The sequence below is a fragment of the Chlorocebus sabaeus genome, chromosome 20 (assembly GCF_047675955.1).
Source record: "Chlorocebus sabaeus isolate Y175 chromosome 20, mChlSab1.0.hap1, whole genome shotgun sequence".
Lineage (NCBI taxonomy): Eukaryota > Metazoa > Chordata > Mammalia > Primates > Cercopithecidae > Chlorocebus > Chlorocebus sabaeus.
In genome coordinates this window covers 39,028,287-39,050,947 of record NC_132923.1, presented here as the reverse complement: position 1 = coordinate 39,050,947, position 22,661 = coordinate 39,028,287, and the positions used below count along the sequence as shown (strand labels likewise).

Sequence of the window (22,661 nt, the reverse complement as noted above, 5' to 3'; positions counted from 1 at the left end):
AAATCTCAGCAAGATCAAATAAATTCTAATTACAAGGCCAGGATATCAGGGTTCTGTTTAAATAGAATAACCTGGGGTAAGGAAGGGCCAGAACCAGAGAATGCCTCCAACTAAGAATATCAAGTCTGGATGGTTTGAGCTTTGTCTTCACATCTCCCTTCCACCTCTCAGTACTTTAATCAGTATGCTCTCCACAATGAAGATTCATCGTTTTCCTTCTGCCAGTCTCTCAAAAGGTAACCTTGATTCTGCACCTTCCTGCTCCTGCAGGTCCTCAAATACTGTCTCTTACTCATTTTAGTAGATTGTATTTGTCATTTTCTCCTCTCCTATTTAAAAAAACTTTGTTTTTGACATGGTTATCTTTTCTCACTGACATCCTTATATCTTCCTTTACCAATTTCTCAGAGTCATATACTTAGACTGCTTACTTGTCTAACCACCAAATTATTCCTCAAATGAAAGTATGGTCTCCATGGTCACCAAATTCTGTGACCTTAGTCTTCGGCCCTTTTGCCTTTCTGTAGCATCCAACAGCTGAATGACATTAATTTGATCTCCTTCTCTGATTTGCAGAATGCTCTTCTACCCTGGCTCTGCTTATCTTTAAATGGTTCTTCTTGGGCTCTAGCCCTTCCTCACCTCTTCATTTTCCTCTTCTCAGCTCTCAAATATTCAGTCCACTGCACTTTCTCTGTCAGAAATCATAGTCATTTAGGGCCTTCAATTTCATCTCTATAAAGATGGCCTCGAACTCTCCCTTGAGCTCTTCCTTTTATTCTGGAACTTCTGGATGCCTGTTTAAGATTATAACTTGTATGCTCTAATGTCCCTTCCAAATCATCGCATCCAAGACTCAGTTCACATGCTTCCTCTGGACTTTCCCATCTCATGATTTATTATTGGTGACCTTAGTTTTTCACCTCCTCTACTCATTGTGAGCACCAGTCTTACCTCTGCTTCACTCCTCAAACCTTCTACAGACCCGACTCCTTTCTCTTGCCCCACTGTCAGGAGAAGACCTTGTCCCACATTTCACAGAGAATATAAAAGCTATCACATAGGAACTCTCTTGTCTTCCCATCAGCAAAACTACAAACCTACTGGATCTATACATTCACTCTCTCTCTTCCTTTTTAATACCACTAAGGAACTCTCCCTCCTAGAAACCAGTCTCTCCACATGGGCCTAAGAATCCTCTCCTCTTACCTGGTAGGAATTTTGCCCCCATATGCTATATCCACTCTCTTCTCCATTACCAGTCACTCTCTGCAAATTAGAGGTTTCCCATATGTAGGTACATACATGTACAGTAGTACCTCCCAACTTAAAACCATTCCAGATCTGCATTTGCCTCCAAAGTTTCACTAAAACTTTTTTCACTGAGATGATTAATTGGTTCCAGGTTGCCAAGTTCAGTGATTCTTCTCAGTGATCATCTCGCTTCAGTGCCTGAAATAGGGTGAGGTGAGGAGGCAGCCAAAGAACAAAATTTAAGGAGGTCCTTACTCTCAGGGTCATGCAAAGGCAAAGCTGGACAGGCACCTAATGTTCCTCCCCCTTGTGTTCCTTGATTTCTCAGGAAAATTCAACAGATAACCACTTCTTCCTCATGAAAGTCTTTTAGCTTTGCTTCCATGACATCATACTTTCTGCTTTTCCACCTGTCCTCATGATGAGTTTTTAATCATCATGACTGCTTTTTCCTATTCCCTTTTTTTCTTTTCTTTTCTTCCTTCCTTCCTTCTTTCCTTCCTTCCTTCTTTATTTCTTTTTTTTTTTTGAAGGAGTCTCGCTCTGTCGCCCAGTCTAGAGTGCAGTGGCATGACCTCCGCTCATTGTAACCTCCACCTCCCAGGTTCAAGTGATTCTTGTGCCTCAGTCTCCCAAGTAGCTGGGATTACAGGTGCTTGCCACCACGCTCAGCTAATTTTTGTATTTTCAGTAGAGACGGGGTTTTACCAGGTTGGCCAGTACCACTCCTGACCTCAAGTGATATGCCACCCTCGGCCTCCAGAGGTGCTGGAATTACAGGCATGAGCCATCGCATCAGGCCCCAATTCCCTTCTTCAAAACTAAAAATAGAACTCACAAATCTTAGTATAATCCTTGAATCTTGTTTTCAAATATCTCAACATTCAGTCAGTTAACATGTTGTGCCAATCCATCCAATGAAAATTTTATCCTAGTTACTTCTTACATTCCATTAACGTCACTGTCAACTAAAGAAGAATGTTAGAAAAAATAATCAATCAGCACTTACGGATCTCTAGTACATGGCAGGCATACTGCTGCATATTTCCATAGAATATCTTATTAGATCACAAAAGAACCCTTGAAGGTGGATATTATCATCCTCAATAAAGCCAAGAGGTAGCAGAGGCAGTATCTGAATCCAATTATTTCTGTCTCCAAAGTCCTGCTGCTTCTGACTTTGGGTGCGGGGGCAAGAGAAAATCAGAATAAATAGACTCACTACAGTCTCTTAAAATTCAGCATTGGGGATCATGGGAGTAACTAAAATGAAGATAGGAATAGCAAAGAATTCTAGTCTTGGCTAGCTTCACAGATTCAGCCTTGAGAGCATCCTTTCCAATGAAACCTTTTTCCCCCTGCTTTCTGGTGAATTAACCACTAACGACTTTCTGTTACACTAGGCACTATGTGACTTTATTTCAATTATTTGTTTTACCTCTACTACTCCTAAGTTCAGATGATATATTTAAGTCAGCTACTTCCCCAGCATCTAGCAAATAATTGGCACATAAGCGGAATCTAATATATGTTTTTTGATCTAAAAATGTAGTATTTGTCCGTTCTATTTATTTAGCACTCATATTATTCTGTGTTAGTTATTTTTCTTGTAGGTCTTATTTTCACAATTAGAGAGTCAGTTCATTGTGTGGAGAAAAAGTGTTTCTACAGTGACAAAGAATGGGCACACACTGACTTTCTTCTGATCAATTTAACTATTTGGTTTCCTGACTGCTATGGTTAGATAATTTTCAGTTCAAATATGCTGGTAGAATTCAGGCAGGGTAAAGTATAGATCTGATATTCTCCCTCACCCTGTTCAGAATAAACTTAGGCTCCCTGAGTTGAATGGAAAAGATATATGTCAATAATAGCCTATAGCAACTCCTTTTGTGTTATTTGTATTCTATTGGGATTTTCATTTCCATTTCCTAAACTGACCAACAAACCGATTCAGAATTAAAACAGTCTAAGCACTTCACTTTGATTTGCTTATTTCTCTGAAATAATTCTAAGACACTGAACTCCTTCAACATTGGATTTCATTTTACCTGGAAGAGATCTCCTCCTTGAAGTTAAGTATACAGGAATTGTTTTCCAATTCTCTGTTGGATCCCCAAATGCTGTACTTTGATTTGCTTATTTATATTCAATGATACCATCTATTTAAGACTGCAAACTCCTTGAAGGAATAGATCATCCTTTAATCCGGTTTGGACCATAATCATTATAATTCTATGCACATTTGGGTGCTTAATATTTCTTGATAATTATGATACAGTGAAAAAATAGAAAGGGTATTGAAAATTTTATGTATACTTCTCAGTGAACAAAATTTTTAAATGATGAATTATGTCATCAAATGATATAAACAATTACTGAAAGGGGTTAAGAAAAATGTTTCATATAAAATCCCCATTTGCTGCATTTAATGGAAAAATAAAAACAAATAGGAAACCAGCAGTAAATTATACTTGTGAAAATAATATTATTAAAATATAAGTGAACACTGAAAAATATTTTAATTAACAAAATAAATCAAATGGAAAAGATTGCCTAAATAGAGCTTTAAAAGTAAGTCTATGTGTGTCTGACTGCCATGACTAATTATGTATCCATGTAATGTGTGTTCAATTTGGGCTTATTTAAATAGCAGAAATGCTCATTAGCTGCAGTATATCTGTGAAGCTTCAGTAAACAGTTTAATGGTTTTTATGTTTAACCAATTTCATAAGTTCCTGTAATTTTAGCTTTAGCAGCTCATTAATGTTATTTTTTGATATCCATCTTACAGCTTTTTTTTTTCCTTGTCAATCGTCAGTAGGCACACTCAATGCAAACTTAAAACACACAGTAGAATTTTGTTTAAACAATTTTAGTACATAAGTAAATGTGCAATTCGAAAGTATAGTTTCTTTATATAGAGAACTAACTGTATTATCAAGTACTCAAGAAATATCAACATTGGCAAAGGCTGTATCTAATAGGGATAAAACTGATAATAATGGAAAACATTTATTGAGTGCTTTCATCAGCATGTAGCTGGTTCTGGGCTACGCATTGTATATACTATCTCTTTGGATCCTCACAAAATAGGTATATCTCAATTTTATGGTTGAGTAATGTGAGATTGAGATAAGTTACCAAGGTCACACCCTTAGGATTTAAACCTTACTAGAAATCAACTACATATGTAGTTGGAAAATGCCTGAAAAATCCACAGAAGCATTTGGAGATACACACCTAGACCTCAGATGAGGGCACTGCACCTTGGGATTAAATAAATCACAAGGCTGGGTAAAGTTGCCAAAGAAAGAATACAAAAACAGGTGAAAACAGAATCACCCACTTATTTTTAAAGTGTCAGCAAGCATAACCTGAGCTAAAGCTAGAGAATGATTCCTCGGAGTTACATGAGAATTAAAATATATCTGAGCCACACAAGCCAAGTAAAGAGGTAATTTCAACAAGTATCAAATACAAAAGAAATATAATGTAGGTAAATAGATTGATGACCTGGAGGTCAATGAACCATAAAAAGGTGACACTTGGAGTTAAATGGTAAAGGCAAAAAACAGAATTCTGAAAGGGTTTAAGGATAAAGTATCTGGTAAAGACATAAGACTGTGTATACAGGCTATTCTTCCTAGGGGTTTGATAATTTTTAATAGGAAAAAAAGCAAGTCATTACCTTGCCTTCATTCATTCAATTAGCAAAAAAAAAAATTTTTTTTTTGATCCCTCATGTATTAAATCCTGGTGTAGGCACTGTAGTAAACCACAGATAAGAGACCTGTCCTTGTGTGTGTAAATTTCATCTGGCAGAAGACAAAAAATGAAAAGTAAACAAGTAAGTGAACTATATGATAGTGAAAATGGTTATGAATAGGGTTACATGAAAGAGACTAGTATAAGATAAGGGAGGTGAGAAGCAGAAGGGGTGCTTTAGATCATAGCAATTATGGAGGGTCAGAGAGTGCCTCTTTGATGAGATGACATCAGAGCTAAAACATAAAGGATAAGAATAAACCAGTCACGTTATGACGTAGAGGCAGATTATTCCAAGAAACGGGAAAGGTGGCAAGGGTATTAAGGATGAGATGCAGTTATAGCACGTGAGGAGTTGAAGGAAGGTTTTATGTGGGTTAAGGAAAGCAAGGAAGACAAGAGAGGAAGTCTGAGAAATAGGCAGGGGCCAAACCAATGAGCGCGTTATAAACTGTGGTAAGAAGTCTATTACAATAAAATAGGACAGCATTGGTGGGTTTAGAACAAAAACATGAAATTAAATAATATCTGTTTAGAAGCTCATTCTGGTAAGATTATATGGAAGTGAGAGTAGAAGCAGGATGACCAGTCTTAGGAAACCATTCTCAATGCAAAGTGAAAGCATCCAGCGTCTGACCATTCCCTCAACAGAAGGAGGGTTGGCTGGCCTTCATGACACCTCACAAACACAACACTTTCATATGCTTTTGACCTTACTGTTAATTTTCAGTACAGACATTTAGAATAAGTCACTTCATTCTTTTCATTCAACCATTTATTCATCTCTTCACTCATTCATCCATTTGGTGAATATTTATTGAGTTAAGGACTGTGCTGGATCTTTGGGTTAAAATATAAATAAAGTACCCTGCAGTGGTACTGTCAATATACTTTAGAATATATAAGATATACAGAGTGAAATAGAAGAGTAAGAATCAAAAAGGAGAAGCATATTTAACTACATGATCCCTATGTGTGTGTAGGAAACATATTTAATCTACATGCCTCTTTATATTTCGAGGACCACAATTCTGGAATAAAATTCACATAGCTAAACACTAAAAACATTTCATGAATTAGCAATGATATGTTTTTCCACCCCTACTCTATTATTTCTTATATACTTTATAATCTAGACGAAAAAACTCCCCCATGTACTTATCCAGCCTGTTTAACTATAACTGGAATGTGCTTTCAATCCCTCTCTCTCTTCTCCTAATTCCTACCCAATCCTCAACTATTACAAATGTCACTGCCTTCATAAAACCTTTTAATTCTTGCTGCTGGAAGTCATCTCTCTACCCTGTATGTTACACCAGCAATTTATCTGTTTCTCCTGAGTCACTTTCTACCGAAAGGTAACTTCATTTGCATGCATCTTTCCTCCTTTATTAGACTGCGAGCTCCTGCAGATGGGGACAATGTACTTATTTTTGTGAACTTTAGAGAACCTAAAAGAATCTTGTATAATTAATACAAAACACATATAATAAATACAGAATGAAAGAATGGGAAGTAACATCCCACAAGTATGTAGGAGGGCAGATTAGAAGGATGTCAAAATTAAATTGAAGCATTTGGTTTTAATCCCACCATCAGGGAAGAACAGTTTTAGATTCCAAAGTATGAGAGTAATGTGATGAGACGGGTGATGTAAAGTTCATTTGGCAACAGTATGCAAATATAGGGAGAAACGCTGGGTCACGTTAAACCAAACGAATTGTAAATACACTTTGAGGAGGGCTTGGAAGATCACTGGATATTTGGCAAACACATACTATATAATATGCTTGTCATTCTTTCACATACTTGTATGGAAAAAATGGTTAGGTAAGTCTTGAAAACAATTTAAAGAGCTTCAGAATTACAAAATATAACAAGTATGGTTGTTAAAGGGGAAAGAAAGGTTAGCACCAGATAGCATTAATCCACATACTGTTGGGCAGGATCCCCAAATGGATGTTAAAATGAATACCAGTTTCCTCCTCCAACAATGGCAGTATATTACATTTGAATTGAGTAGCTTCCGTATTTTGGGAGTACATATTAAATAAGATTTAATGTAATTTTCCAATTTATACAATAGCATACATGCAGGTTAATGTCTTCTTGTTTTGAGACAGAGTCACTCTGTTGCCCAGGCCAGACTGCAATGGCATGATCTTGGCTCACTGCAACCTCCGCCTCCTGGGTTCAAGTGATTCTTCTGCCTCAGTCCCCCAAGTAGCTGGGATTGCAGGCGCACGCCACTACACCGGGCTAATTTTTGTTTTTTCAGTAGAGATGGGGTTTCACCATGTTGATTGACCAGGCTGGTCTCAAACACCTGACCTCAAGTGATCCACCCACCTCAGCCTCCCAAAGTTCTGGGATTACAGGCGTGAGCCACTACGCCCGGCTAAATGTCTAATTTAACCAGCGTATTTTAGATAGGGATGTTGTCCTATTTATATTGTGCTTTGAGCCAAGAACACAAATGCAAAGTAATTAACAATAATAATCTCATTCTACAATACAAAATACATATCATTAAGAACCTTAGTATAATTTATACTATCATTGTATAATTTAATTAAATCTTACATCTTGATTTTACATCTCAGAGCGGCTTAGTTTAGTTTAACATTTCACCAGCATATTAGGTTTCAGAATAACCTTTTACTATACTATAAGCTAACTAATATTTAAAAGAAAAATATTATAGGCTGTGGTCAATAAAGCTCAGTTTATCTGTTACACTGTCTGTATCTATTACATTAAATACATCTATTACACTCACTGCATGTTCAAAACCATTGGCTATGTTTTATGATTTCTGTTCGCTGAAACAATTACGTGATTTTTGTTTCCATTTTCTACCTTCTTTCCCTAACAAAACTTGTTACATGCCACTGCTCTACTTCTTGTATGTAATCTTTGATTTGAGGGAAAACCACTGATTTATCCACTGTCTCCCTGTAAGAATGCATATGATATCAACCACTAGTGAAACCTGGAAAATAAAGATAAGGAAAGGCTCTGAACAGAGCTATTCACTGGGGAAACAAACCTATTCCTATGCAGTTATTAGACGGAAGTAAAATAATTACAGAAATATCATGTTGTGCTTCAAATGGATATCTAAGGCAGTTGTAAGTGATGTGATGTTGATTCCAAATCACTTTCAACACTGTTATCAGTTTGACCTCCCTCCTCATCACCTCCACCCTTTTAAAATAATTCCAAAGAAAAACTGTGCAAGGATTCCATTACTTTGGATAGTTATTCTGCAGAAATGCTAGTACTTACATTAGATTCCACTATTTCATCCTCACCCTGCACAGTATATTTCATAACAGAAAGATGAATAATCTTTCAACCAAGGAAAAATATTTCTGATAATAAGAACAATTTTTGAAACATGTACAGTGTTCCAATTAGGTTCCTGAAAATTCTTCTTGCCCAAAATATAATTAAAAGCAAGGCAATGTACAAAGAAGACAAAAATAGTTCATTTTCATCATTTGGCAATCGATACAAAGGATCTATCCATGTTATTATTCAGGCATTTTAAAATAACACGGCAGCACATGAGGAACTATGTGTATTAGTAAAAAGCGGACAGGAGGTAGAGAGAGTAACATGGAATAAAACTGTCCCTTGATGTCATAACCTCCTTAAAATATTTACCATCAGAAAATCAACAGTAACAAAAGCTGACTTTTTTTCTCTTCATATTATGGAATATGAGAGGCTTTTGGATTTCCAGAATCAATGCCACATATACTCTTTTATCACACTTTTAAGAAGCTGTTATTTAAATGATAGGCTATAACACCTTTCATTAATTAAATCAATGAATAGCTCCTGTTGTAGGCATTAAGATACAGCAGTGAAAAGACAGGAAGATGATGTATAATAAATTCCAATGTATGCTTTCAGTCATTCTCTATTTCCTTAGTTCTTGTCCTCTGCTTCAGTTGTTCAACAGCAAATCCAAATTCAACACACCATCCTTTCACTCATATCTCTTCTATCTGCTACATTTGTGAGTTCTGTCAGCACTATAAACACCTGTTTACCTCCCAGCTACCTACCCCACATCCAACCCCTTTATCAAGCAGATAACCAAATCCTGACTATTCCACTTAAGAAATATATCTTGATTCCGAATTTTCTGCTATATTTCCACTTCCTCTAACTTAGTCATGGTAACTACTGAAAAAAATTATTTTAATCATTTAACTAGTCTTTCTTAATTCCAGGCCATCTTTCCCAAAATTACTGACACTGTGTAGTTCCACACTCCTGATGTTGCCTTCCATGTAAAGAGACAATCATTTGTATAACATTCAGGGTGTTGCATTGCACCTTTCTCGCCTCTCTCCAAAACACTAAAATAGAATTCAAATTAGTGAATCTGGAAGAAGAAATGAGGCGTATATAATCCACTCTGGTCAAACCTGTAACTTGAGAGCTGCCCATCTGAACATAGGTTCTCTTTCTCCCCTTATACTGAAAATGTTGCTGGCCAGCTTCTCATAATGGCATTTACTGTGTGGGATCATACCCTGTGACTGAATAACTCTACCTAATTCAGGAACCAAATTTAGAAAATGCATTTGCCGACTAATATGAACCATCTCAAAATGTGGTTGCTTATTTTCTAACCCCCAACTATTTGAAGATTATTACAAATGGTGCAAAATCCAAGCAGAGAGAGAAGCTCTAACACCTGCTAGAATTACCTCATTCAAGACAAAGAGCTCTTCCTTATTTAAACCTCCTCATTTGTCACCTGCACATCTACAGCATAAAATTCAAAATCCCTACTTTAGCATATAATCCTTTGACTCCACATATATTTTAGCCATATTTCCTGCCATCTTATCCCTACCTGCTCCCTACCCTTATGTAACCACACACCATCTGGTTCAGCAAAACAGAATGCCTCTCCATTGTCTGGGCATATGAGGTCATTTTGTCAGCCCATACTTCTGTATATGATGTTCTCTGTAACAGGGAAACTCCTACTCAAGCTCTAAAACCCATTCCAAATGTGATCTCAAATTAGCACACTGTGTTGCTATATATGTATTTACATGTCTGTTTCTCTCATTAGCTTATAGGTCCCTGAAGGGCAATGACTCTTTTACTTATGTCTGTATTCCTAGTGCCTGAGCAGTGCCTGGAACACAGTCGTGCATCAAGAAATCTTCATTGCATGGTGAATAATGAGAGAATGAATAGTAGAAATCATAAAATAAAAAGTTCTATTTTAGAAATACAAATGAAAAATTCAGACCTTCATTTATGAAGATGAGAACATGCATGAAGTAAGTAGGCTGATGACAACTTTGTAAAGACATATTTTTTTTACAGCTTTTTAAAATGACTGTAAAATGACTATTTAATCTAACAGTGTGGTGTTGAGCAAATTGCATAATCTCCCTGTGGCTTCCCTCCCTTCCACCCCCGTTCCACCTGGAAACTCCTACACATCACTCAGACTTCAATTTACAACCCACTTCCTCTAGGAAGCTTCCCTGAACGCTTAGACTCTGTTCTGTGCTTCCTTGGGAATCTAAACTTCTTAAAGTACAATTTATTGTAATTATGAGTCTCCCCCGTTAAAATGTGCATTCTTGGAGGCAAAGTTTGCATTTCTCTTTTCACTACTTTATCCCTGAAACCTACCTTAAAAGAGAGCCTGCACTAGCCATCATATGTTATTTAAAAACCTGTGAAGTGTAGAATATATGATCTCTTAGGTCCCTTCTAGCACACTTAGAAATATAAATAAGGAAAATCCTAATGGAAGCTATTATATTGTATCCAGTGTATTATACCAGACTGATTACTTTAGTTCTTAATGTTAAGAATGTCATTCATTCTTTCTTAATCCCTAATAAGTCCCTTCCTCTAATGTTTTGCCATTAGTCAAAAAGATATCCTAACTAGCAATATAGTGCAGTGTTCTTTAATCTGTTCTTTGAAACTTCATTGCAAATATTTGTTCATTAAAATGCATGCAACAGTGAAAATTTGACCAATTATGATAGCTTCTCAAATTAGTATTCCATTTCCCTCTTCCCCTTTATTTTTGATATGAGGAATTCTGTAAGCTGAAGGCCATAAAGAGTGGATAGCTGTTCAAAGAAAATTTTTGCCACCAGTAGCTTCTACAACAGATGTTTTGTTGTTTGAAAAACAGAACATGATGGTAACCAAAAACTGGGGTTTCTTAAAATGTCCTAGCTTTCTCAATTTCATTATAAATTACCAAATAAGTTACATTTTAATAAGGAGTAAATCAAATCAAACATATTGATTTCGGGTCTTTTAAAGCATAGGTAACTACCATTTCTGAATACCTAACTCATCTAGTGCTAACATTAAAACATTTTTCATAGGTTTTTCCCAATACCTAAACAATTGAGAAAAGAAAAATGGACACATTTGAAAAATTCTTGACTTTTTGCATCATCAGAATCTTAGCAGGCCATTCCTTAACTAACTGGCAATTTCAAGTTCCGAGTTAGGCCAGAACAAGGCAAATTAACCCATGGCCTGCACCTTTTCTCAGTATGGGGGCAAGTGAATCAAAGCTACACTCAAAGCTGCTATTGACAGAATGTTTGATTTACCCCATGAGGCTTTCAAAAACTTTTCTGAGGGCCTTCTAATAAGAGGAACTGATGAGTGATTTAAAAACCATTTTTTTTTTTTTTTTTTTTTTTTCCTGAAAACACTCCCTTATGGAACTAATTGCAATCAATGTTATCAAGGGAGTTGATTTTTGAGAGTTGCATTAAAGATTCAGAATTATCTAGGTTTTGTGTTTCCTTGTTATCTCTAGTTCCCAGTGAGTGAGCAGAAAGAAAATGAAGGCAGTGGGTGAAGTATATAAATTCCTTTCCTAAGAGAAAGGTCGTATCTTCCCTGGCTGTGCCCTGAGCTCAGTCACCTTGTCTCCGCTCTGCTGAGCAATGTGGTGCAACATGATGGATGCTGAGTCCATCACTATTCATCCTAACGTCTTCCTTCTGAAAACATGGGTTTTTAATCTTAGTTATATAATCCCATAATTTTCAAGCATTTAAAATCTCAAACTTAGCTGAAAATTCAAAACTGCCTTTCTTTCCTTAAAATACAAATGAATAATCCTTATACTAAACAAACAAAAAAATTTGGTCCAATTTCACCATTTCTAAGAGGAAGAACCAAAGTCATTTAAAAATATGTGCTTTTTACATATTGTATTTTTAGAAATTCAAAATGGAGATTTCTAACAACTAAAAAAAGTTGAAAAATTGTTTCAATGGCATGAAAAACATTAGAATTGATAATAGTTTAAAAATATATAATACAGTTACAGACTGTTCAATCTTTTTTTCAGGAAAAAAAACAATATATTGAACATTTTCTCATTAAAAAAATCATGAATGTATGAGCATCTGCTTCATTTATTTACAAAGTCATGTTGACAGAGCCTCCAAGATTCCTGATGAAGTCTTGATATTCAAATGATTTTATTCCAAAATAACACGAATAGCTACATAAAAGTTAATATAAATCAATTTAATGACTAAAATGTGGTTTTGTTATAGATTAATAATAACATCTGTAACTTAAGCTTACTATATGCTAGGCCTATATGTAAATGCTTTACATATATTTTTAATTCATTTCTTCTAAATAACTCTAGCATGTTGATATTATGGTCATCCCCCTTACACCATGAGGACCATGAAGAACAGGGAGACTAAGTAATTCTTTAAGACGATGAAGTTAGAAGGAGAGCCAGGTTTCCAGCTAGGCAGCCAGGCTCCAGAGGCCCTGCTCTCAGCCACTATACCAGGTAGACTCTAATTCATGTAATATTTATTGTATTATGAAGAATGCAACAAGTTATGCCACAACAAAGGAAACATTCATAGCAATAGAATAATAGAATTATTTTTCTAACTTTTACATTTTCTAAGAAAAATAAACAAAGCAGACCCCATCATAGGAAAAAATAGTAACTCATAATAAAATTAATACCCTAACATGAATCAAGTCAAGTCAAATGCACTAATATTTCTGTGGATCTATTACAGGCACACTAATACGTCAGTTGCTATTGTGACTCCAGTTTAGTATAAAGGTACGCTCCTTGCCCTCCTTGGAGTTTATATGATAATTTGAAAATAAAATAGATTCTGGAAGATCACAGAAAATAAAACTTCACAAAGTCAAGATTTCAAATAATGAAAGAGTGGTTGTGGTACAATGTATGGAAGAGGCACAGAATCACAGAATGAGCTAAAGTACATTCGTTCAGTTGTCTGAAAGCATATTCAACAAACTGTACAATTAGGTCATCCAGATCTCCTAGGAATGTGAGGACAAGGTCAACCTTATTGCCTCAGTTGTAAAAATGAAGCCATGAGATTAGTGAAAGGGGGAAAGAATTCTTACTAATTCAAAACTAGCAGAAATTTGGGCCCACTTAACAACTGGCAGTTTGGTTCCTACAAGAAAAAGAAGGAGAGATACACTGTAAAACAAACAATAAATCAATTAAACCTGACATTGTACCAACAAACAAAAAGAAACATAATTCAATTCAATAAATACTGACAATAGTGTTTAGCAGAAGAGGAAACATCCTATATTAGGAATTATATCTATTTATATCTTATATATAAATATGTATTCATATATTTATATATTTATATTATATATATAAGTATAAATAAAATATACATATACATATTTTAAATAAATGTTTAGAACTTTCCAGTGAATGGAGAATATTTGTAAAGGAGAAACACAGTTACAGAAAGTTTGTGCTTAATCTCCTGATGGCCTTTACAGTCCATCTAGAAAAATAAAATCCCAAGTTAATGTGATAAGATCTGGAATTGTACATTCCTAGAGGGAATAGAGATGACTTTTTTTAAGTGGAACCGTTTTGAGTTTTTCACAAGAAAGATATGTAAGGCTGAGGTTACATCAATTGAGTCAGAAATTAGACACCATTGCTTTTAAAATTTGAGCTAGTGTTTAATGAAGTATTCAATTAAATTATGCTGATCAGCACATATATATTCCATGCACACGGATTTGGAATATGTAGTCTTTTGTTCCTACTTTCCACTCCCTAGTACTATCCAAAAAGTGATGGATGAAATATAATTATGTAAAGTAATGATGATTATTTATCACTCTTATTATCCTTAGTGGCAATGAAATAATTAGCAACTATAATCCCAAAATCTTATCCAAGTTGATTTTATAAATTTGATATACTTATCTTTTCCATAAGCTCTTGAGGCACTTATCATTTTATGACAGGAAATGTTTATTACAGATACATTAGGTGCATAACACTAAAAAAGTTATTTTACATTCTCCATTGTGAAACAAATTTAGAAACTTACAAAGATTGTGTAATATTTCAGAAAATACTGACATTAAAAATGTAATCTCCTTTCAGTTTTCCAATTAGCTTACCTTTTCAGGTTCTTATTATTGATATATTTGAGATTTTTAAAGTATTTTCATTCAAAATATTATTGTAATCAGACTGCTGAGAGTGCAATTTATCGCTGTACTTTATATGTACTCTGTCAAGTTTACTTCATTACTTGAATTTTTCAGCACGCCTTTATGTAATGCATTTAGCAAACATTTTCTGTTTTACCACTATGGAATGTGCCCTTTGTTGGATGCTGGGAGGAATAATTCAACAGGGAATGGAAGAAAACATAGCTGGATACACAGAATGTATATAAGGCCAATTGCTGATGTTCTCAAGTGTTGTGAAGTGGAAGCTTTATACTATAGTGTAAGATAACATTGGTACATTTAATAAATACTGTAATTAGAAATTTGAACTGGGGTAAAATTTTAAACTTTGGCTATGGGGAGTACTAATGGTACCATTTGCAACAATAATGAAGTTGAGAAAAGAACTGTTTTAGGTAAATCTGCTAAGGTGAACTTTTTTTTACTTTGTGCAAATCTCTCTTAATGTACACATTCCTCATGTTATAATAAAATTAATTGATTGCAGATCTGCCTCCACACCTAGTCTATGGAATTTTTAATTCCATGCAATGACTTGCTCATTTTCGTACTCTCTAGAATACATTTTGGTACTTGACATTCATTAGGTACTCAGCAAATGTTTGTCACATGCAGGAACAAAAATTTAGTATGAAAAGAGAAATGGGGAGTGGAAAACTAGATTTCAGAGTCATTTTTACACAAACAGGAAATAGTGCCTACTGTAAGTCTAGCCACTGTCTGGCACACAGAAGTTCATTTATATATCTTGAGGAATGAATGCACATACGAATGGACAAATGAAATAATGAACAAGACATTCAGTTCACTGAAGAAACAAATATGTTAAGGAGAGAAAATGAACAAATTCTGAACTTAGGAAAGTAAAAAGCTAGAGGAAGAAAAGCAGTCAGTGATAGGGTTGGAAAGGAATAGTTAAAAGATGAAACAAGGAAATAAAGTGTCACAAACAAGAATGTGTTCTAGTTTTGTTTCCAAGTCTTTTACATTATTTCATTTTAATTCTGACAATAGTTCTGAGAGGTTGAAAGATAAGGTATTATTATGTTTGTTTTTTTAGTAGATAAAGAAATTGAGCCTCAGGAAGTTTAAGTGACTTGGAGGAGAGCATTTTAAACAGAATTCTTAACATTATCAATTATAAAATGTAGAAAATATAATAAGGACTGAAAAAATGTCACTGCATTTGACATGCAGTTCATTGAAGTCTGTGCAAAGTGAGGTTGAAAAGGAAAAAAAGTAGAGGGATGGAAAGAGAAGTAAACATTTTAAGAGATGAATGCATTAAAACAGATATCACATATGTGATAATCACTAGGTACCATGCAGAAATGATATCACATAGTGCTAGGATGGGGCAGAATTTATGGTTGAAGACAGTTAACATGAATATCTTTTCTTCTTACCCAAATGGACAGCTTGCTTCCAATAAAATGCTTTTCATTGTATTTTACATATATGTGTGCACATGACAGTTTTCTGACTTTGAAACTTTAAGATTTTAAATTTATTGAGTAAGACCTTCTTGATCAAATTCTAACAAATACTGCTTCTGTGACTCCTTTCTTTAATGTTTTCCATCCAAAAGAACAGTATCGAAAACATTTGGATGGGAGTCCAGGAATGAATGATATCTCACACTGCAGCTCTGCCAGCTCCCCTCTCACTTGGAGAATAACGTCTTATTAATGTAAACATTGAAGGCTCCTGGTAAAGTTAGTAATTCTACTTAAGGATAATTTCTACAGGCAGTTTATAATTTCAAATCAGAAGTGGAAAAAAAAAAAACATAGCGAAGAAACATTTTTTTCCTTGACTTCTCTAAATGTGTAAGGGGTGGCATATGTGAAGTACTAGAAGAAATATACACAGTAAATTCTGTAATAAAATGCATAAATTGTGAAATGACCTAGTCAAACTTTAATAGATGAAATTTTCTCCTTCATATTTTATATGCTAACTTAAATCTTTTATTCTTCATACATGCATACACAAATACACATGCCCGCGCACACACATACAAGCACAAGCTTATAAAATTGTATCTGAGATTGCAAAAGCTGTTTTCTGAGTCAAATCTGTTTAGGTTTGTTTAGGAAAAGATAATTTTTATTAATATTAGGATTGTCAATTATGAAACATAAGTTTAAATAGTTAAGCTAACCTTTTTGGATAGGCAAATAATCAACAGAATTGCTAGTTAAACATGATTCAACATTTTACTCAACTTTTGGTGATGTACATATTATTTAATAGTTAGAAGAATGGGATTTTTAAGATACTATAAGCACTTTACATATTGTTCTTTTTTCCTTCCTGAATTCAGTTAAATAAATAAACCATACTCTGACTGTGTCTACATACCACATAAATATCTACATAAAAAGTGACAAATTTAGGCCATCATCCAGCTATTTGAAAACATTTATCTTGATGACATTAAACATCTGGATGTTTCCAAATACCAAGATGTTTGATGTCCTGCAGATAAAATATCTGATGACTAGTTGAATCCTTTACTTATCTGTGGCATAAAAATATACATTTTCATGTATATATCTCTTCCAACTTCAGACAAAAAAAATGTCATTTTAGCATGGATATAGTAGGAAGTCATAGACAGGAATCATCAGGTTTAGAGAGATTTTTGATATGGTTGTTCTTAATGAATCTCTGACCTAGAAAAACATATTTTATTTTCCCTTCACAGAATGACAGAGTTAACTGTCATTTCAATAATATGAATTAAAAGGTAAAAGGATTTGTAAAATGAAGGTACCTAGATACATAAGCTTTCATCTATAATGACCTACAAAAACACTGTATGTGGGAAAAGTGTAATGTAAAGTAGTCTTACTTGACTGAATCATTATTCAATTGAAATGTTATATAAAACATTTCTTTCTCTCATTATCTTTTTAAAAAACATTTTGTTTTTTCTTAGCATATTCACTCATGCCATCCAGGTGAAAACGACAGACATTTAAACTTTCTAATTTGATAATTCTGACGTCTGAAGTGATGATCTGGCACAAGGATGGTAATAAACACAAATTCTATTTTTGGCCATTCATTAGATTTTAATTTGTCTGAATCATTGAAGACTGGCTGTTCCAACTACTCTGCCTCATTTTCTTACTCTAGTCTAATTGAAGAAAAAGCAATTCTTCTATAAGAAACAAGGCAAATACTGTTATAGAGTAGAATATGTGTTTTAGTTATAAAAGAAAGATTAATGTTCTTTTCAATTCTTGCCACTTTAAAAATAATTCTGTATAAGCATTAAATACCACTTCTAAGCCTTTTGAATCAAGATTGCTTTTACTTCTTAACTAGAAAGAAAAATAAATGTTAAAGTGAAAAACAATTCCCTGAAAGCTAGAAACTATTATAGCACTAAAATAACAGACAATTGCATCACACATTTCAGCTCCCAGCACTGTACCTTTAGGATCACTCAGAACTGAACCAAAGGCACTGATGACCACATCGGCTTTCAGATGGACCATCTGATCTTCATCTTCGTTCCAGTTTCCAGTTTCATCTTGCTCTGTCCGAACAAATTGCACAGCAGCAATTCTCCCACCTTTTACTATAACCTTCCGTGGGGACAGGAATGGCAGAAATTCACACTTTTCTTCCTTAGCAAGTTCCATCTAAAACAAAACAGAACAGAAAAGAAACTTGAAAATGTTTTTTATTCCATACAGTATTTGATTTCTAATTGAATTATACATGCTAAAGCTTATGATAATAAGTCAATATGCAGCTTTTTCTTTCACCAAATCTGAGTTTCAGTTACCAGTTATTTGCATTTTGTAAATCACTGACTCAGGGAGTCTTGAATTGGAGTAGTAATGTGGACATTTATAGATCACGGCATCATAAGGTATTTCTCAAGTTTTAAGTACTGCATGCTCTACATTTGGTAGTTTGTGAGGTTTCTGACCATAGTAGCCTATTATTTTTACGTTTTCAATTCAGTAGATAAAGCTCTCTTTTTAAATCATGCTGCATATTAAAATAAATACTTCTGTTTATTACCAGGCTGCATACATCCAAGCTGGAAAAAAGTCAATAAAGTGGGTGAGCCAATCTGTGCAAGTACATGATTAGAATGGTAGGTAGGAGAAAAAGACTAGAGAAGCTCTGCAGAACTAAGAAATAAATTTTAAAAAAAATTTCTTCCTTTTATAAAACAACAGAAGCAAATACTATAAATGAAAAATTGAAGACAGTGAAACAAGTATGTCCTCCTGATGAATCCCCAGTTCTTCCCCATTTCCAACATAATTCATTCTGCCATAAAATCTGGATACCCTGGTTTCTGTTTGTTTTCACATGCATAATGGAATGTTCATTGAGACAGAATATTAATATTGACTCATTTGCTTATTTTTCCATTAATTGCTTTTGGAGCAATCCAGACCTTTGTCAATGTAATCAGAAGTTCTTTTTTAAAAAAATGCAAAAATGTCCTACTGAAGTGTTTTGGGATGTTCAGTCTTATTATTTTCCTTCACTCTGAAAGCCAGGCGGATTCTCAATAGGATCCCTGAGTAATGTTTCCACTGAGGTTGTGTGTATGAGGCTTCAAACTAAGAGTTATCTGGGCTTTGTCAAGATGGAAAAACTGAGACATAAAGTAATTAACTCAATGCTGTAATCAGGTCATGGGTCCATTTTTCAACAACCTATCCAGAACTAGTGCCTTGAATCACTACCACCTGGAAGGCTCCTTAAACCAAACTGCACAGGCCCGTTTTCAGAGTTTCTAATGAGGTTTAGGTGAGGCCTGAGGATTTGCATGGCTAACAAATTCTTCAGGTGATGCTATGCTTCTAGGGCACAGAAGATACTTTGTTAACCACTGTCTTTATTAGATTATAGCTGACTGGCTCAGAACTTGGTCTCTATGACGCATTTTCAAAGACAGTAATATTGCCCCTAGGGAGCAAAAATTAATTCTTAGGGAAAAGAAAAAAAAATCCTTAGATATCATAATGGTGTGGTCCCTTCAAAGAGCTGAAGTATATAAACAGTTATACAGTATACCTATGGTACTAAAATTATAGCAGGGAGGATTAAGAAAAATCTAAAGATACTCCCAAAAGGGGTAAGAATAAAATGGTTGGGAAACACTAACCTATACTATACATTATTATGAAGCTATTCAATCTATGTCTTATTTAGGATTTTGAAAAATATTGTCATTAAAGGCTTAAAAATTGGACCCACATACAAATTATTACACAATCTTTCCCTTGTTATTATGAAAATCAAGAAATTAGCAATATAAAAAAATAACATGTGGGATGTTATGGTGGTAAATATACAAAACAGTTGATATAAAACTGCTCACTCCTCAGAAAGGAAGATTACAGGTAAGTGGAATCGAAAAAAATTTGAAATCTGCTCTGCTGTTTCTTTGGGATAGTTTCCTTATATATGAAATGGGGAGAACACCATCTCATTAATTGGTATGTGCGGTGTTACTGAAAACAACTCCAAAATGTAAAATGCCTAAAGCAGAACTTAGTAACTAGAAGGCTATGTATTCATAGTTACTATTTTCTGAATTCACTTTTTTTTTTTCTCTGAATCATTCTTCAGCTATTCAATATCACTTAGAAATGAGATTGTGATTTCAAGAGAGAGGTGGCCCAATAACAAAGGTTAGTACCTTAGACTCCTCTTTCATTTTCTACAAAATAAAAATGTATGATTTCTAGAAGGTAAACTATTCCTTGAATAATTCAAATTACAAAATAAAGATGATTCCAATATGTAAAATATGTTTTCTGTATCACTTTTGTCACATTTATGCCACATATCACCTTGTAACTCAACAATATAAACCAGTTTATTGTGTTTCAAAATGGCAAGTGGTGCTACGTGTTAATGATAATGCCACACTTGATTGAATAACAACTCCAAATGTTTATGGTTTGAATAAATCAATATACAATGTGTATCTCTAACAGTACTGTTTTCTGTGGAGGGCAGAAAGGAAACACTGCGCTATGCCGTACCCATTGGGAATATGTCTCACTGATTGACTTAGGATCTGTTTGGCCCCACTCTATCTTTGCTATCTATTAATACTTCTACAGTATTTACTATGACATAGAGATAATCTCTTATACATTTTGGCAAATTTGGCATTAAATTTGGAAACAAAAATTGGACATGACTTACAAATCAAAAACTTCTATGAATTTAAAATAAATATTATCCATCACTGAATGCCTCAGCATGTTTTAGTAATGTTCGCACCATCGTTTTGATTTTTGAGGACTTTGTATAACCATACATAGATATAAACATAAAAAAATGGCTTTAGTATATGCTCATCTCACATCGTAATTTTCTATGTGTACCAGGTTTGATTATATGTATTCAAATATTTAGCATTCTTACCAATTATCCCACAGTACACTGGGGATGGCACGAACACTGGACTCCACAGAGATTCGTCTGCATTTTTTTGCTTTTCAAACTTTAGAGATTTTCTTCACTCACTAATACATGTAGAATTAGACTATTAAGCAACAGACATAAATCACACCACTTTCTGCTATTTTGCTACTTGATAGCTAGATTTTCCATTTTACATAAGAAAGGGAAAACTGTTTAAAGAAAAAATGGTTATATCATTTGCATATATATATATTTGTTTGGAAAGTATTAATATTGGGAGAGTGAGATAATGTTAAGATTTATCTTGGGAAATAGGGAAATATTAGGACAATGAAAATACAGGGTAAACTTGTATAGTGAATGCTTATAATTTTATGCTGCCTTGACATCTATTTTAAATATAAGTTGGACTTCGTTATACCAGAAAAAAGATTCCGTTACCCTTGACACACACAGTTTCCAATTCTATACTCTACCTCCCTGCAGCACCCCCATTTCTCAGTGTGGTGCATCAAGATATTGGCCTTATACACCTGCTCCCTGATCACCACTTCCCTATGAAATGAGTAGATGCAGCCTGCTGGATTGGTCCTGCTGACCCTCCACCCTGCATGGACTGTGCAGACACACCACAATGACTGACTCTCAGTCACTGCTTGATGTCCTGGAACTTGTGCTTTGAACCAATCAGTTAAAATTTCCCACCCACGAGAAACCCGTTTGTATAACGCCCTGGATCCACAAATAAAGGCACTGGCCTGCAAGTCCCATTTTCTCTCTTTCTTTCTCTCTCTCTCTCTCTCCATGCACCCCTGACCTCCGTGTGTGTGACCTCTGTGCATAATGTGTTCCCCTTCAGGAACTGTAAGTAATAAAATCTTTATTTCTATTTTGAACCTATCCCAATCACTGAAGGAGTGCTCTCATCTTAAAGAATCCTAAATTAAAATTGTGACATTATATGTGAAGTGAAATATACTTTGAAATATTATTGGACATCATAAAGATTTACTTTCACTATTTAACAAATCTATTATTTGTCTTGTTATAAATCTTGTTTTATTATTTTTATTTTATTTTATTTTATTTTATTTTATTTATTTGAGATGGAGTTTCGTTGTGTTGCCAGTTGCCCAGGCTGGAGTGCAGTGACACGATTTATTTATTTATTTGAGATGGAGTTTCGCTCTGTTGCCAGTTGCACAGGCTGGAGGGTAGTGGCAAGATCTCAGCTCAGTGCAGCCTCCGCCTGCCTGTTTCAAGTGATTCTCCTGCCTCAGCCTTCCAAGTAGCTGAGATTACAGGCACCCACCACCATGGCTGGCTAATTTTTGTATTTTTAGCAGAGACGGGGTTTCATCCTGTTGGCCAGGTTGGTCTCAAACTCCTGACCTCAAGTGATCCACCCAGCTTAGCCTCCCAAAGTGCTGGGAATACAGGCGTAAGATACCACGCCCAGCCATAAATCTTGTTTTATAACAAGATAAATAATAATAATAATAGGTATTTATAACACTTAAAAGTATTCCTTTAAGTGCTTTACATGTAATTCACTTAATCTTCATACAGAAAATACATATAATGGTTTACATGTAACTCAATCTTCAAACAGAAAAATGTTATGACACCCGTATATTTGTTACAATAAAAGTACTTAGTTTCAA

At 34.6% G+C, this 22,661-nt stretch overlaps 1 protein-coding gene across 3 annotated transcripts in view; it reads right to left on the bottom strand.

The window, feature by feature from the left end:
• Positions 1-22,661, bottom strand: part of DPYD (dihydropyrimidine dehydrogenase) — an 844,938-nt gene that overhangs the window by 464,807 nt on the left and 357,470 nt on the right. For all 3 annotated transcript variants that reach the window (XM_007977863.3, XM_007977867.3, XM_037982468.2), the window contains one exon: positions 18,023-18,233. In XM_007977863.3, the coding sequence (XP_007976054.3) occupies positions 18,023-18,233 (211 nt within the window). The remainder of the gene's footprint in view (positions 1-18,022; positions 18,234-22,661) is intronic.